Raw genomic sequence first — 18,439 nt, 5'->3', positions numbered from 1 at the left:
TTACTTATATTTATTATGTACACAGAAGCGGGCACCAGATCTCATTACAGATGGTTGTGTGCCACCTTATGGGTGCTGGGAATTGAACTCAGGACCTCTGGAAGAGCAATCAGTGCTCTTAACCTTTTCTAATATATGCCTTATAGTCTTAGGGAAAATTGCTCTCTGGGCCTTCCTAAGGACCAGCGTCTAGTGCAGGGGCCTTCATTTCATGTAATAATCCATGGAAGTTCCCATCTCCATGCACCTTCTGGCTGCTAACTCCACACTGTGAGACAGAAGTTTTGAGCTTTCTGTCATACACTGTGGACCATCGTTGTGTGCACAATGTGAGGTACCAGGTAAACAGCAAATTGGGAAAACTCCTGAGTTCCTTTCTGGAATACCAAGTCCCAAGCTATAGGTACTTACTTTAACGACTTCTTCCTTGCCAGCCTTGTAGCCCTGCCATATACTCCACAGTCCATTGTTAAAGACCCATTCTGCCTTGGTACATGATGATAATTGCTAAGGGCTGGACGCCATGACACCTTGCTTATGAGGCATATCCTGCTGAGACAAACTCCATAAAAATGTAGAAATTTGAAAAATTTGGATAGACTAATTTTCTCATGAGCATTTTTCATATTCCTTGTTTTCCATTTCAAATTTGAAAAAAAAGTAGCATTTATAAGTGAGGCTTTACAATCAGGTAATAACAGTATAATGAAATAAAAAAACTTACAAAGCATTAGAGACAAAAATGGCTTTAAATATCAAATCTTTATTTTTTACAAAAAAAAAAAACAAAAAACAAAAACAAAAACCAAAAAAACAAACGTTTCTTAGCTGGGCATGATCGGAATGCCTGTAATCCCAGCATTTGGGAGTGAGTGGTAGAAGAGGTCTGAGTCCAGCGCCAGCCTGGGCTGTAATATCTGTTTTAAAAACCAAACCCAAAGCATCAACTGACTTTCCTCAGGTATAGTTGTTTGTGTGTTCAAGATCCACCTTTCCTCTGAGGAGAGCTTGTCTGTTGACCCTCCTCTCTTGGAAGGAGAGGCTTAGGATCAATGTCTGTCACAGTCACTCACTGGACAAATAGCCTCCTTCAGTGACTTATTAGCCATGAACGTGACCTTCTTGGGCTGTCAATTAAACTGTTTTAGTTCATAAAATATTATACTATAAATTGCAAAAATGTGCAAAATAAAATATAAATAAAAGTGTACTCAGTAGTGCTGTATATCAGGAATTCTAGAAGGTAAATAAATATAAAAATACTTGGCTCTTCAGAAAAACGCCTTCTGTAAGACGATGAGATATGTATTTTAATTCTTGGTAGCAGGTTCCCAGAACTCTCAGCAGTTGAACCAGGTGTTGGAACCACGGGAAGTGTCAGCTCTCCTCCTTTGAAGGTCAAATCTGTATTGAGTTGATTGGTAAAAGAAATAGAAATACCCTAGAAGTAAAATGAAACATATTTATTACATTATACATGTAGTATCCAGATTTTGACTCAATACTGAGTACTGCATGACTTCAGTATAGATATTTTTCATTTGTATTTTCATTTACATTTTTATATTTACATTAAATAGCAATACTGTTACTTTTAGTATTGTAACAAATGGAGAAAATGTTTATACTCTTACCATTTTTCTGGAAAACATCATCAACTTTATCGCCAATTCCAGGGAAGTCCTCTGTTATTAATTTGGGATAACCTGGATCCATGTACCGACTATATTCATCATACCTGACCAAAAGGTGGTTAGAAGTATTAGGACCTTTGACCAAACATGCAGATTGATTAAAATATTTATAGAATCACACCAGCAAGGATTGCATACAAATTTTAATTCTTGAGATTAAAAAAGAGTGAATTGGGTGAGAAAAAATTGAATGCTGAGGATGTCCAAGTATGCATAAGGGCCCTCTGAAATCCAGTGAACTACAGAGATGTTCTCTTCAGGTAAAATGCTGTGTGAATGGTTAAGTTTGTGTCAAAGAAGCTCAGGAAGTTGAATGCTCTTACTGTCCCGTCTTTCCACAGCGTGGAACAGTGCCACAGGCTTGCGGGACTCCTTGTACAAGCACCCTGTGAGACCAGTCAGTCCACGGACTAAAGGATGTTCAGTGGCTACAGCCGTTCGCAAACAAAGGCAGTTGGCCAACGCTATTTGAAACTCATTTTAAGATCTTTCTCTATTTGAACAACTGGCACCCTAACATTATTTGGATCTCAGTCTTTACCTCCAGTACATGTGATCAACAAAGAAGTATGTTTTTCCAGTTTCTTCCTCACAGACAGCAGCATCAACATGCGTCACATAGCTAGGAAAGCCAAAGTAGCTGTGGATGTCCACGGGGTACCCGCCCATTACACTCCTTGTGCGGACAGCCCACATCCGATTGCCTGCCAATCAAAGCCACAGATGAGCCTCCTTGTCTGCTTTTCCAGCTGAGCTTCAAAGGCTAGAGCAGTATCCTAGCTACAAACTGCAACCATCCAGGGAAGGGTGGTGTCTTGTTTTGTGTTAAATGCTAATATTGGGATCCAACTTCAAACCAATTAAATGAGTTTGCCTTTTGTTTGTTTGACTGATTTTTGTGTTTTTGAGAGAGTCTCACACTGTAAGCTAGTCTGGTCTAGAGTTCACTATGTAACCAGGCTTGGCCAGTTTGCAGCCGCCTTCCTACCTTACCCTCTTAAATGCTGGAGTTAAAGGTGTGAGCCACCGAGCCTGGTTTATATGGGTTATTTTTTTCTAAGCCATTCTATTCTGTAACAAGATTTGAGAATTACCTTTTTTTCCCCCTATTATAGTTGAAGCTGCTTTCCAAAGCCAGATACTCAAACAACTAGAAGTTCTAGGCTATGTCAGTGGTAACAAAGTTCAATGGCATCTTAAAAGGTAGATAGGTAAATTTATGCGGATTCAAGAGTCTGTTTACAGTACCTAAGCTATATATCATAGAAAACTGATCTTTTTGAAGGCAAGATCACTCTTGTTCACAAACATGCTTATTTTAGCTCACATGAAATGGTGCTTTGAAATGCTGTATATGTAAACTTCTATTTAATTTTACATAATAAAGGCTAGAGATGACATTGCCAAGTGTGGTGTCCGTCTGAACTGAATTCTCTTCTTTGTTTGAGTCTATAACTGTATCCAGTGTCTCAATGGCTGTACTATACCAAAACATGTTGGTAAAAAATACGTGTGTCTGACATGGTCTTCTAAGTCAATAGCTCTAGACTCTCTGATCTCACTGAATCACATAAACTCATTGAATTCCATCCACAGTGACTTGGATTTTCTCATATATTAACCTATGAATGAGTTTCCTGGAAATCTTAGTAAAATTTTGATTCTCTCAAGGAAGTTTCACAGTGAGACTTGAGAGTCTATTTTGTTTTTCAAGGCAGGATGTCATTAGGACAAGGGTACTGGGAACATGACTGACTTCTAGTAAAGTGGTAACATGTTCACCACCACACAGCCTGACATCAAGAAAAGGGGCTCTAAATTAAAGTCAGGGCAACACATCATCACTTTACTAGGAGAAATCAAGTACGCAGTGCCTCATCTGCCTCCCTGGTGACAACTTCCTTCTCTCTCAAGGAGATGGTTCTTATTAAAATGGGGTCTAGGGAATTGCATGCATAAAATCATTCTGTTTCATCCTTTGTAGAACTGCCTCCTGCCTCTCAGTTTTATTTCTGAGCACTCCCAGTGTTATGAAGGAAGTTTAAAATACAGTAATTGTTTGCAAGTTCTTTAACAAGCCTAAAGAGTTACATTTCTATACACTTACTTCTTAATCAAAATGATGCTAATCATGTAATGTAACTTTTAACCAAGATGATTGGCTCCTATTAACTTACTTCATGAAACTTAGATTTTCAGAGGCACATGCAGTGAACATAGCTAATCCCTTTTATCTTACTTCAAAGCTAAATGAAAGTTTAGTTTATACAAACAGAGAAACAATCAGAAACATTACCTTTGAAAAAGCGGACTTCATCCATTATACTAGCTTCATAAGCAGCATCAAGTTTACCTGGCAGATCTGGCCAGATAATACCTATCAAATTGAGCTCTGGTTCTGGCATGAAGTGGTTTACACGGATGTAGAACCTAATTTGAAAGGGAGAGAGAGCACGGCTGTCAGTCTCCAAGCAGTCTCCACCCTCTCCTCACTGCAGCCTCTCTGAAGAGCCCAGACATGAAGGTTTCTGTTCGATGTGCTTGTTTCTTGACAGAAATACTCACGCTGTGACAAATCTTAAAAATGATGGTAGTATATCATCTGGGATCCCTATCATTTGGAGATACAGATGGCATAAACTGAACATAAGGAGTAAAAAGGTAAGTGAGAATAAGGCTGGGGATATAGATCAGTGGTCAAGTTCTGGCCTGGCATGTGTGAAGCCCTGGGTTGAAGCCTCAGTACTACCAACAGGTTTCAGTGAAGATGATGACAAAACAGTGTTTTATTTCTGTTATTTTTGGTTCCAGTACAGTTTAATTTTTATATTGACTGTGACTCACAACTAATTTGTATAAGTCTTCAAAATGTAATAGTCAGCTTTGGTGAGCCATGAGGTGCTGAGTGTAGCATGTGACCAACTGCACCGCAATATTCTGTACTTAGTGATGGTTGGCACCCCTGAGTATCTGAGGGTACATGGATACTCCTATGAATACCTAAACCTGTGGAAGGTTAAATCCTTTATGCAGGGTATGATTTTTAAAATATAATCTATGAGTCCAACACCTACAGGCTTCTTCTACACCACATTCAATCTCTCCACCCAGCCAGATCTTCCATATCCTAGCGTCTAGCCCAGTGAGTGTCACTGACCCTCCCCAACTAGCCAGATCTAGCCTGGGTCCGACACCCAGAGTCTAGGCTAGCCTAGCCACCCCTGCCTGAAACACAAACTTTTAGGCTTTTGCTATGACCCTAACTTCCTACCCTCTAATCCACAGGCCCCACACACACTACATCCAATCTTTCTACCCAGCCAGATCTACCCTCATATTCCAGGCTTGGACCAGGAGGCAAATCCTGTGTCCTCTAAACATTCCTCCCAAACCATTTCTAACCTCTTAGGCCCAACCTACCCACAAAACTATCTGTCCCAACCTGCTCTATCCATATCATATTTAGAAAATATGCCTTGATATTATTGAAAATACACCAACAACAGAAAATGAAATTTCAAGCCATTATCTTTTCTTCAAAACCCACCAGTCCTGTGGAAATGTTTCCTGTGAGAATTTTCTAGATGAACCTGAAGGCATAGAATTTAAAAGAACAATCATAACAATCATAAACTTCATCAAAGAATGAAAGTTTAAAGAAGATTAAAAAACCAGTTCAATTAAATCAAGGATAAAGAGCTTAAAGAGAACAAATGCCTGAGTGATGCCCAAGAAAACACAAAGTTGTTGGAAATGGCAAAGACAATCTAAAACTTATGAATGAAAATTCAATAAGGTAATAGAAACATTGAAAAAAACTCAAGCTGAAATGAAGATGGAATTGAAAAACCCAATACCTCAACTAGAAAATGCAAAGGAAAGCCTTATAATTAGGATGAATCAAGTAGAAGGTGGAGAATCAGGACTCAAGAATAAAGAGGGAATCTGGAAAAAATAAGCAAGAGATATGACACATTACAAAAAATACACACAGGAAATGAAACATGAAAAACCAAACCTTTGAACTACAGACATAGACAGAGAGAAGAGCCTCAAGTCAACAGCATAGACCAGATCTTCAACAAGATCACAGAAGAAAACTTTCCCAAAGCAAGGAAAAACACACCCATTCAGATACCAGAAGCACACAGACCACCAAACAGGCAAGACCAGAAAAAGAAAATCCCCACAGTACACCGTAGTTGAAATGCCAAGCACACATATAAAAGAAAGTGTGCTGAAAGTTGTAGGAGAAAAAGCACAGTGACATGTAATGGAAAACCCATTAGATAACAGATTTCTCGGTGGAAACCTTGGAGGCCAGAAGAGCCTGGAGAAATGCATTTCAAATTCTAAAAAACTATGACAGCTAGCCTAAATTAAAACACCCAGCAAAACAATCCACCATGGTTGAAGGAGAAAGAAAAACAGTATTAACAACCTAAAAACTTTCTATCCAACAAGCCAAATCTAAAGAAAATACAGGAAGCAAAATTTAGGACTGAAGAGAGACAGTGGAAAAATATGAAGCCATAATTATAAAAACACACAGTAAGCATCTTTGAGAACACAACAGCAACAAAAATCAACAACATGACTACAATTAACACACATTTCAATAATAACTTTAAATATCAGTGACCCTAATTTCCCAATCAAAAGACATGGGCTGATTGAAAGGATCAACAAACCAAAATCCATTTGCTGTCTATAATAAATACTCCTTAGCTTTAAAGATAAGCATCTTCTTAGAGTAAAAGGATGGACAAAATACTCCTATCAAATGGGGCCAGGAAGCAAGCAGGTGTGAGTCTTCTAATATCTGACAAAATAGACTTCAAACTAAAACTAATCAGAAGAGATAAAGAGGGACACTTTATTCTAATCAAGGGAACAGCTAACTAAGAAGACATTGCAATCCTAAGCATAAGTGCAGTTTCATTTTTAAAAATGTGCTAATAGATTTAAAGATACTAAAATCAATCCACTATTAGTAGATGGTTTCAAAATACTTTTTTTATCCAGTCAAGTTATCTGTACCAAAAATAAAACATAGAAACATCAGAATTAATTTCTATTATATACCAAAGGGACTTAACAGTTTATCTACAAAACATTCCATCCAAGACCAAAGAATACCAACCACACTCAGCAACACATGGGAGTTTTTCTAAAATAGACTACATCCTGGAATATAAAACAAATCTTTACAATTCAAAAAGATTTAAATGACTCCTTGCATCCTATCTGACCATAGTGCAATAAAACTTAAAATTGTCTGCAAACCAATCTGTAGGAAATACACAAACTCATGGAGACTAAATAACTCATTACTGAATGATGAATGGGTCAAAGAAGAAATCGAGAAAGACATAAAATAAACCCCTGGAACTAAATGAAAATGAAACCACAACACAAAGCCTCTGAGACACATTGAAAGTAGTCCTGCAGAGGAATTTACAGCTCAAAGTTCCTCCTTTAAAATTAAAATCAGGAAGAGCACAGATAAAGGACTTAGTGGTATAACTCAAAAAATTGGAAAAACAAGAGCAAAACAAATGGAAATCTAGTCGATGGCAAAAAATAATAAAAATCAGATCAAAAATCAATGAAATAGAAACAAAGAAACCAATACAAAGAATCAGTGAATCTAAGAGATGATTCTTTGAGACAATAGACAAGAGTGACAGCCTCTTGGCCCAACCAAGAAAGCAGAAGAGAGGACCTAAATCAATGGAATCAGTATAGAACAGAAAACATTACAGTAGATACTAAATAAATTCAGAATATTAAAAGGAAATATTTAAGAAATATGCTCCATTAAGCTAAAAGACCTAAAACAAATGGAAGAATTTCTAGATCCAGTAAAACTACCAAAATTAAACCAAGAGGAAGACAATTACCTAAACAGACTCCAAGCAGGAAAAAAAAAAGTTCAGGGCCAACTGCAGTCACATCATTAAAGTTCCATCCTTATCTTTTATTCTCAAAAGTAATAAAGGAGAGTCTAGAAAACATTTGGAGTCAATATCTGGGTATAACATAACCAGACAGCACCCAGAGTGGCTGGAGGACTCCGGCCTTCCAGAGCACCTCTGTTCTATTCTCTTTTCAGTGGGGAACATCTGGGTGTGCTATCATGTTGCCTGGATCTTTAGACACCACCGTGGTGTGGAGGGCAAGCCTGGTCCTTGTGTGGAAGGGGAGCAGCATGTTTTTAAGTCCACACACTGACAGGGGATTTTAAGTTCCCTCTTCTGAGGGGGGCTGCCCTTCTTTACCTGAGGGAGAAGCTGAGGAACTCAGAAGTCTTCCAGCAATGGCTTTTTCCTTTCTCTTCCCTGAGCTTTAGGGGCCACAGACACCCTTCAAGAGCAGAGCAAAGCTGTTAAAGAACTAACTCATTGACATAATGGTTCATAAAAAGACCTATTTTTCCTGGTAAAGGAACATCACACTCATCAACAAGCAGATTGAAATCTCGAAAAGAGCTCTGAATAGGGGGCCAGGAGACTGATAATTGCTCTGCCACCCATGAGCTCTGTGTTATCAGGGGACCTCTTTTTCCTTCCCTTCCTAATTTACAGATCTATAAGATGAGATTACATTAACATGTTTTCACTACATGTGGTGATTTTTCTGAACCAACTGACCTAATTACCACTTGGAACCAGTAATTACAAGTTGTAAAAAGATAAGAAAAGAAACACAATCAATTGTTACCATGTAATTACAAACACTGTAAGGTTAATAGATGACCCATGTCAGTGGCCTACAACAGTGAATCTAGAGTCCAGTGAAACATAAAGATATTACCTGCCTATGAAGAACATCACCTCTCCCCTAAAAGTAGTTATAGCATCAAAGCTTAGATCAGGATCACATGGTTTTGGGGTTGTTGCACCTGTTGGCTGGATAGGATTTTGGGAAGGTCCTAAAGAATATAAGAAACCTGGAGTTAATTTCCATGGTTCTAGAAGCCCACCTAAAAAATGAAATGCCTTCAACAGGTAATTGCTGTTTCACTTACCGTATAAAGCCTGGATGCGATTGATGTCATCCTGGTTTAGCACAAAGTCCTCAGTGTACCATGTGTAGCTGGGGAACATTAGTGCCCCTATATCATAGGAGTGAGTGAGTCCAAGAGAGTGGCCCAATTCATGAGCCGCAACATAGAACAAGTTGAAATCTGGAAGGACAAAGAGCCATTTCCAATTACTAAAAGTTATGTTATTTTGAGACATCTAGTAAGGAAATAATCTTCCAGGGTGAATGTTCATATCTTCTCAGTCTCTTTTCGAAATACACACATGTATATAAAGTCTTTTTCTGATGGTGGGAGAATGCATATGTTAACTATAAAGAGCCACACTCTAGGATTATATTGGTCCAATAGAGATCTCACTGATCTAAAATCCAGCTCAGATGAGTTCATGTTAACAATGACCTGGGACAAGTTCCTTTGCAGAGGGGAGATGAAGCACTAACATTTTGTACTTTTTCTTATTTACAAAGCAGATAAATGATCATTGCTGGAAAAATTGGAAAGCACAAAACAGTTTTTTTTTTTTCTCACTCAGTTTTCCAAGTTTAATACCAAATTTGTTAAGTTGATTGCATATTTCTTGTAAAAATGGTCCAGGTCATAAGTAAAACATTAAAACTTTCAACATTTTCTTTCTTTTTAAAAGAAAAGTGGTTTACATTGACTGATTGATTGATTGATTGATTGAGTGTGTATGTGTGTGTGTGTGTGTGTGTGTGTGTGTGTGTGTGTGTGTGCATGCATGTGCAAGCACAAAATGCACAGAGGATGCCTGTGTGGAAGGCAGAGAACAACTTAGAGGATTCAGTTTTCTCCTCTTCTACCAGATGGGTTCCAGCAATCAAATGGAGGATTTCAGGAGCTGCACTCATCAGCCCTCAGAATTTCTCAAGAGCAGTAACCTATTGCCATCAGGAAGATGATATACTATCAGAAATCACTCCTGTTTCCTGCTTCTCAATGTGCTAATTCTCTGAGTGGTAATGGATTACCTACTTCCGGTAATGCATTCTGTCCATTAATTAAATCAACCAACACTGCAAAGGACTAGGAAGGGCCAGTTGAACTGAGAGCAGCGGCCTCACAGACTCACTCTCACTGGTGTCGGTCCACCTGTCATCAAGATCGAAATGAACGTCGCCCCCAATTCCCGGTCCTGGCTGAAAAGCATGGGCAAGGCCATAGAAGGGTCCATCAAAAGGGTTATTGTCATTATGGTCTGCAAGGAACAAAATTCAATAAAAGGCTCATTTGGTTCTCATGTTGGTTAGCTCAGAGGTTTGCTGAGCAGCTAACAGACTTCCATCCCATGTGATACTATTTCACCCTCAAGCCCATAAAACCAATAATGCTCTTCAACAAGCAACCCCCGCAAAGCAGGGCACTGAAGGCAAGGCGAGGCTGAAGAACTTACCTCCTCTGTAGAAAGCTAGCACGATATCCCCTTCCTCCTCAAAGACCCTGGAGAATGTCAGTGGTGTCACATCACTCCAGACTTGGAAGGCTTTCTCGATGGACTCTTCCACAACTGCTCTTGGCAAATATGGTGTGTAGTTCAAAATGCTAAGGAAAAAAATAAGATGGAGACACACTGGGTCTTGTTTCCTGCTATTCTAATGGGGAATAATGACCCCTTTTTGATTCTGATGCACAGTCTAGTTACCTGTAGGTCAGATGTGTTTTTTCCCAGCGGGGATTGTTGTAGGTGATGGAGTATGGCGTCACATCAGACACCCCACACCTGGGCTTCCCCATCATCCTCAGAGTTTCAGGATCTGACTTTCCGGTCACTTTCAGCCCAAATAATTGCTGCATTTGCTTCAGCTTTCCGGCCATCAAGTCCTTGCCACTCAGGTTTTTACCTGCTATGTCTTTGCCCAAGTTGTAGTAGTTTTCCAGGTATTTCTGATAAAATACGAAGTTAACGAACCACTAAGTCAGTTAAGAGCACTTACTGCCTGCAGAGAACCCAGGCTGAGGGGAGGGGATCTGAAGACCACTGCTGGCCTCTACCTGAGGTGGGCAGACCATGATACACTCACTCATACACAGAATTAAAACTATGTAAACACTTAAAGGTATGGAGCACTAACTGGAAAATGGTTCCCCCCCTTTTTTTTATGACATCCTTAAGCTTTAGCCAAACTAGAGAATTAATTTAAAGTTTTGACTAAGCTTTGCTGCCCTTCTTATCCTTCGGTTTCAGAGCAGAGAGCTCCCACCACTAAATATTGAGAATTTGAACAAGAATTGTAGGTGAGGTTTGCACTCTGTTGCAAATCCTCATTTGTAGAGGAAGCTGCCTCTCTTTCCTTGGTTCCCTCTCCTCCAACCAGACTTGGCTATATACGTGTTTGAGAAGGTTCCATTTCTGATAAACACCATTTCTCTTAAAAGGAAATCCACCCATAAATGCCATCATGCTGTAATAGAAGGATGCAAAGCAAAGGCTGGCATTCCTGTCCCGTGTAATGTAGTGTCCATTTACCCAGACAGTCTCCGTATCTTGCCGGCGTCCTTCTTGAAACACGGGGAAGGTATAAGAGCTGGTGACCCAGAGAAGCAACAGCAAAGGAGGGCTAAGCATGATGTCCCTTTTCTCTGGGCGAGACCACCAACGGCCCCCTCCCTGCCTGTTGCAATGTCCTATCCAGGAAGCTCCATCGTTATATAGGGACTTCTCACACTTCTAGAAAGCCAGAGGCTGTGTGACTCATGCTTCACAACATCCTCTTCATCGGCAGCAAAGAACCTGGGAAATCAGAAACTGTGACCCTAGCAGATTATTTGGGCTAGTTTGGTGTGGTAAACCCAGGACTGTATCAAACAGAACATTTGTGAAAGAGATGTTCTTCATCAATATCCATCTTATCTGAGAAAGGATCAGGCCTATTAAACACATAGGTACAGCATCTTCCAAGGCTGTGTGTGTGTGTGTGTGTGTGTGTGTGTGTGTGTGTGTGTTATGTGTGTATGATGTATGTGGTGTGTGTATGTGTGTGTGTGGTGTGTGTGATATGTGTTTATGTGTGTGGTATGCATATATGTACGTATATGTGTGGTGTGTGTATGTATGTATGTGTATGGTGTGTGTATCGTGTGTATGTGTGTTTGTAAATGTGTGGTGTATGTGTGCAGTGCATGTAGGGTGTGTGTGTGTGCACGTGTGTGTGCGTGTGTGGTGTGTGTACTCACATGCCTGTATATGTGTGCATAGAGACCAGAGGACTGCCTTGGTTGCTTCTCCTCAGGAGCCATCCATTTTTGTTTTTTGGAAGATTCTCCCATTGTGCTGAGCTCACCTAGCAGGTCATACATCCTAGTGGTAGGATTACAAATTCACATCATCATGTCTCACTTTTCAAATGGGTCTCTGGGATCATAATCAACTCCCTGTCTCCTTGCACAGCAAGCCCTTTCCTGAGCCAGCCCTACAGCCCCCAGTAGCCCCTGATAAGCAGGTTTTACTACTTGGCTCTCTGATGTCTGCATACACCTTGCTCCCAGGAAAGAGGGTGGGATCACTGACCCTGAGTGACAGATGATGTTCAGCATCCATGCTGTTTGAACTCTAGGCCCTCCAGTGTTTACTGGCTCTCCTGGGTTCCTGAGGTCCCCTTCAGCCTTCAATAAACTATCTGCTACGAGACTGCAACAGCACCATGGCTTCTCTTTACCTTTTTCAAGGTGTGGGCTATGAGAACCTTGCTCAAGAAGAACTCTGGGAGATGAGATATGCAGAGTTACACAGACCTGCTAATCAGCCTCATGGAACAAAGAAGACTCATCTCTGAACCCTGTCTAAATGCACCAGGTAAAACGGGCTGGCAAGAGACCAAGTGTGATCCTGGGTTCTTGCATGTAATTATCCTTGTTCTCTTAATATGGGCACATCTTTGCTTACTGAGGATAGGTGGCATGTAATTTATACTACACACACACACACACACACACACACACAGACACACACACACACACACATTCATGCATGTATTTGTATGTTCATCCACCATTCAGAAGGTCTCATGGAGCCTCTCTGGAATAGCTAAATCATGTATCACTGTGTTATTGAAAGATGTGCACTCAAGGACTCATGTTTCATATAAAATTGCTTATTCATGGCACCCATATCCCCATTAGAGAGACAAGGCTGTCTGTCTCTGTAGGTCCCTCTCTTCCTGTCCCTTCTCTTCTTGGAAGAGGCTCAAGAATATACAACATGGAGAAGCACTGACCCACTCCCTACCTCACCTCCTCATGGTACCACCTTCCCCTGGGACCAGAGTTGGTGTCCTCAGGACTCTTCTCACCTTGTGCATGTCTGTTCTCACGTACAACCAATATCTTATTCATAAATAATGCTTTGATAGATCCTGGGTTGATATGAAAGCATTCATTTCCTCTCCAGTCAGTAATATGTGAGTCCAATAGTATAGGAGACTGGGAGAAGGCCTCTCAAAGACAGAAGCCTCTCTTTGTGGGCATCAGAAAGATGGGGCGTGAGGAAGACTTCAGCAGAGTGCCTGCAGCCTAGGGAAACAGTGGAGCACAGTCATCAGATGAGAGGTGCAGTCTGCGCTTCAGGAGTTAAAGGGGGCTGGCACTCCACGATACTGCAATACTCTGTATTTTACATTCTATTTAAAATAGCTATTTTCATATAGTATGTTCTGAACATGGGTTCTTGTCCCTCATGTCCTCCCCGGCCTTCCAACTCCCCTGCCTCTCTCTGTCTCTGTCTCTGTCTCCCTCTTAAAAAAAACAGACAGAAAAAATAAAAAAGACAAACAAACAAGGATAAAACAAAATGAACAAACTAACAACAGAAAGAAAAGAAAGAAAAAGAAACAAATAGCATGAGACACCACACACATACACACACACACACACACACACACACACACACACACGTGCGCATACACACACACTCACACACTCATACACAAAACCCGTACAATATAAAATTAGAAATCAAAGTCTGATGTGGGACAGGAAAAAAACCAGTATTTTTATTTAAAGCAGGTTGATTATAAATGCTATCTCTTTCTAAAGAAGAAAAGAGGATATGATATAGATATAATAGGATGAAAGGGTAGATTAAGGAACCTACTTCTAAAGAGCAACAACTTGTTTAAAATGTTTTACATTGGTATAAACTTTAGTCTATTGATACAAATTTAAAGTTAATTTTGTTATACTGTGTGTATATTTCTACTCATGTTTAAGGTAATATGTTTGTATAGCTCATTTTAAATTATAATGGATAATTAAAAATAGATTAATAATTAGTCATCTATGATAATCATACTCGAAGCCATATTAGTTAAGTCTTCTAGGTATGCATAGAGATATTTCAGATAGATAGGTAATCTTCAAATACTTCAAAGACCTACAGAATATGGCATTTAAAATATTTTTTAAATTTAGACTTTCTGGACAGTGAGATATGTCTGCTCCTGGCAACATCAATTTACTTCAGAGAGGAGGATGGGCATTGAAGACACTTCATATCTTATCTTCACCTTGGCAAAAATAGCCATTTGGGCAAGAAACTGTTCTTGCCTGGACTGCTTGATCGACTGGACATACAGGACCCATAGAAAGGTGACCACTAAACTTTGCTTGACAAAATGGTCCTTCAGGTTCCTGCTTCGCAGAAGAAATTGCCAGACATTCTACAGGACACTGAGAAAATTGACCGAGAGACTCTAGCCCTGGGGACTGAAGATAAATGCCCCAACCTTACAAAGGAACATTAGGTGACTGTCCAGGCTGCCAGCTGTCTCTGTCTACCCTGTAAGACTCCTGAAAGTTGCATCCTTCTCCCAGTTCTCAGGTAATATTATATCCTTCTGAGGTCTTTGATGTGGTTGAAGACTAGATAGTTATAATTTTCTCAGTTATGGTAAAAGATAAGTTAGATATAAAACCTTAGACTCACAAATATAAGATAGATAGGATATCTTCTTTAATATTGTAACTGTAATTGCTTGATAATTGTTTTGTTATCTGTAATTTTACTATGTGAAAGTTAACCTTCCTTTTTTAACAAAAAAGAAAAGGGGAAGTGCTGTGGATATCACTCTGTATAAATAAAATGCTGATTGGCCAGTAGCCAGGCAGCAAGTATAGGCGAGACAAGCAGAGAAGAGAATTCTGGGAAGTGGAAGGCGGAGGGAGAGACACGGCCAGCTGCTGCCATGACAAGAAAGAAATAAGGTACTGGTAAGCCATGAGCCACGTGGCAAAGTATAGATTACTAGAAATGGGCTAAATATAAGAGTAAGAGCTCGACAATGGTAGGCCTGAGCTAATGACCAAGCAGTTTAAATAATATAAATGTCTGTGTGTTTATTTTACAAGTGGGTTGTTGGACTAACACAGCTTGGTGGCACCTGGAGAGAAGGTCTCCAACTACAAAAGTCTATATAAGCAAAAGACCAGTAAGGTACCCCTGAGTTCATTTGTGTTTGCTGTCCACTGCTGGGCATGGGGCTGGCCTCTGAATGTGGTTTGTATTCCCAGTGAGATGTCCTTGGGGAAACTAACTTTTCCTTCAGAAGCAGTTATCAGTTGGAGGTAGTTTTTGGTTGGGGATGGGAGCTTGTGTCCACTTTTCCATTGCAGCACTAGGACCCCATCTGTTCTGGACCTGTTCAGGCCCTGCCCATGCTATCACAGTCTCTGTGAGTTCATTTGTGCGTCAGTCCTACTGTGTCTGGAAGGCATGTCCCCTGGTGTCATCCATTCCCTCTGGCTTCCACAGTCTTCTTGCTTCCTTTTCCGCATAGCTTCCTGAGCCCTGAGGGGAGGGATTTGATAGAGACATCCCAGTTAGAACTAAGTGTTTCAAAGTCTCTCATTCTCTGCACATTGTCCAGCTATGGGTCACTGAATTAGTTTCCATCTACTGAAGAATAAAGTTTCTCTGATGCTGACTGAGTGAGACACTGACCTATGGGTACAGCAGAATGCCATTAGGAGTAATTTTATTGCTATGTTCCTTTAGCAGAACAATAGTATTTAGTTTTCCTCTAGTTTGCTTGTGTGGCTAATAGCCACACAAGCAGTGTAAAGCACAGGTTCCATCTCATGGAGTGGATATTAAATCCAATCAGATAGTCATTGGTTGCTCCCACAATGTTTGTGCCACTATTATACCAGCATATCCTGCACACAGGTCACCACCATAGGTCAAGGGATTTGAGGCTGGTTTGGTGTTTAGGTTTCTCCTCTGGTGGTGTGCAGAGTACCTTCCAGTACCATGAACACTAGTCAGTAGGAAGGAAGGTCCTAGGAAGGCACCAGCTCAACTTCTCTGTCTTCAGTGAGTTGTGTAGATATTGTATTAAGCAGTGGGTCCTAAACATCAGCTTGTAGAGAGCAACCAATAGCCTTGGCTGAGTTATTTTGAGGTTTTTATGGGGCCCTTTTGACAACAACTCAATTAGATGCATCCCGTTCCTATACTCATTGGAGGTTTCACTTGGATGTGAGTGGTCTAGTTGAGGCTTTGACTTTCTCATTATTTGGTGATTCATTTACATTTCTTTCATATACACATATACATTTTAAGAGGCATCTAATGTAGTAGGTTTTTGGGTGACCTCTCAAATGTCCCTACTGTTAGCACTTCTCCATATTCTCTCCCTTACTGCCCCCCCCTCCAGTTTAATCCTCCCATTCCAGTATCCCTCCTGTTTATCTCTACCTGTATTTTCTCTTTGCCCTTCCTTGGGCAATCCTTACCTCTCTGGTAGTTCCTTACTCTATACCTAACCTCTGTGGTTATTCAGATAGTAGAAAAGGCTTAACAGATAGCATCCACATATAAGCAAATACCTGCCATATTTTTCTTTTGGGGTCTAGGTTACTTCACTCAGGATGATTTTTTTCTGGCTCTATTCATTTACCTTTGAATTTCATAATTTTTTAACAGCTGAATAATATTCTTTGTGTAAATGTACCATATTTTCCTGATCAATTCATCTGTTGCTGGGCATCTAAGCTATTTCCAATCTCTGGCTATTATGAAAAGATCAGCAATGACATGGTTGGGCAACTGTCTCTGTAGTAGAATGTAGTGTCCTTTGGGTGTATGTCCACTAGCTGGATCTTGAGGTAGAACAAGAAATTTTAGAAAAGTGCCTTTTCCTGGCTCCCTGAGACCTAGAAAATAAGAGTTACTAAACTCATTTGATGGAGGACAATGTGACCACCAGTAATTAGGGAGGAGACAATGGTATACAGTATGATCCTAAAAGAGGCTCAGAAAATATATGATCTTGCAGGAATATGTGTATTCTACAGTCTAGAAGCTTTCAGACTTCTATAAACTACTATCCTTTACTTGAACAAACCCTGAAAGCCAGTTTTAGAAACTGTACTTACTTGGACCGAGTGTGTTGGTGCACACCTTTAATCCCAGCACTCTGAGGTAGAAGCAGGTGGATCTCTGGGAGCTGGAGGCCAGCCTGATCTAGAAAGTGAGTTCCAGGACCTCCAGGACTGTTTACACAGAGAAAAATGCTGTCTTGAAAAACCAAAAAAGAAAAAAAAGAAACGAAATGTGCTTACTGTTGTTTGTCTGTGAGCCATGGCTCATGGGTGTGGCCAGGAGACGCCTTGTGGGGTAGGCTCTCTCTTCCACCTTTTCGTGGGTTCTGGGGACTAACTAAGGTCACAAGGCTCACACAGCAAGTGCCTTTGCCCACCAAGCCATCTCCCTGTCCTCTAATAGAAACGGAAGCTCTCTAGTGGGCCTTGCCCATGCTCTGTATGATCCACCTTCTTCAGCAAGGTCACCCATTGTCTCCTGACCCAATCCCAGAACCGCTAAGATAAACCTGAAGCTGTTTTATGATCTGTCTGGGTGCAGACAAGGCTTGAAAACTGGAAGCTTAAAGTAACGTTTTACTCAATTCCTTCCAAAAACAACAAAGAGTCTGTGAATTAAGTTTTGCTAAGGTACCCAATCTCGTATAATTACGTAGTCTTGAATCTTGAAATTTTCAGCTAGTTACTCATGGCAGAACTCTATTAATATCCACAGGTAGGTTGTGGACTGGTGTGTGAGTATTTGAGAACAATAATTAATAAAGCCAGGGATTCAATAAAATAAAATTTAGCAATGCCTAGAATTGACATGTTTTACAGGAAGATAAAAATAAGTGAAAACCCTATCTGCTCTTTATGTCTGCATAAGTTTTTTTTGCTTCTAGGAGAATCTTCCTCTCCCACCCCCTATTAGATATAATTTTATGGACATTACTTCCTCTGCCTTTTGTCCCATTGGAGAATGGCATGCCTAAAAGGACTTTCCTTGAGGGCAACTATGCCAACTGACTCCCAGCTCTTTCTACACATGCAAATTATCCTGTGATTTTCTTGGTTGTTTCATGCTGGGTGTTTTGTGAAAGGCCTCAGAGTGCTCGTGTTTCCCACAGTAAATTCAGTCTTTGAATTTCAACTTGTGTCTAATTTTTTTATACTTAGGGAGTCAGCCTTTTGAACGTTCTTAGTTCATTTGAGCTGCTTTTCTCCTTCTCTTTTTTTCTACTACATGTGTTGAACTGGTCTTTAACAATAAACTTTGACTATTAAGGATTTAATACTGTTTTGTTAGGAAGTGGTATGTAGGAAAAATGATTCTACCCACTATCATCTTTCAATCTATCATCTCTCTCTGTCTCTCTGTCTC

The 18,439-nt window shown here is 40.2% G+C and overlaps 1 protein-coding gene across 1 annotated transcript; it reads right to left on the bottom strand.

Annotated features, from left to right (window-relative positions):
- Positions 1 to 1,340: 1,340 nt before the first annotated feature.
- Positions 1,341 to 11,326, bottom strand: Mmp1 (matrix metallopeptidase 1). Its single transcript, XM_036194381.1, has 10 exons — positions 11,228 to 11,326; positions 10,403 to 10,644; positions 10,154 to 10,302; positions 9,833 to 9,958; positions 8,725 to 8,883; positions 8,511 to 8,628; positions 3,991 to 4,124; positions 2,236 to 2,398; positions 1,635 to 1,738; positions 1,341 to 1,441 (listed from the first exon to the last, which is right to left on the bottom strand). Exons 1-10 carry the CDS (start codon positions 11,324 to 11,326, stop codon positions 1,341 to 1,343), a joined length of 1,395 nt encoding a protein of 464 aa, XP_036050274.1.
- Between the last annotated feature and the right edge of the window lie 7,113 nt (positions 11,327 to 18,439).

Source organism: Onychomys torridus, chromosome 7 (assembly GCF_903995425.1).
Source record: "Onychomys torridus chromosome 7, mOncTor1.1, whole genome shotgun sequence".
NCBI classification, from domain to species: Eukaryota; Metazoa; Chordata; class Mammalia; order Rodentia; family Cricetidae; genus Onychomys; species Onychomys torridus.
The sequence above is the reverse complement of the archived record's forward strand: the minus strand, read 5'-3'. Positions and strand labels throughout refer to the sequence as shown.

What these genes read in the sequence shown, in the direction of transcription:
- Mmp1 (XM_036194381.1), bottom strand. Translation starts at nt 11,326, where the DNA reads ATGCTTAGCCCTCCTTTGCTGTTGCTTCTCTGGGTCACCAGCTCTTAT. An exon ending in TCGCATCCAGGCTTTATACG is followed by an intron (nt 8,629 to 8,724) that starts GTAAGTGAAACA and finishes TATATTCTTTAG; the next exon opens with GACCTTCCCAAAATCCTATC. An exon ending in GTTGATCACATGTACTGGAG is followed by an intron (nt 1,739 to 2,235) that starts GTAAAGACTGAG and finishes CCTTTTGGTCAG; the next exon opens with GTATGATGAATATAGTCGGT.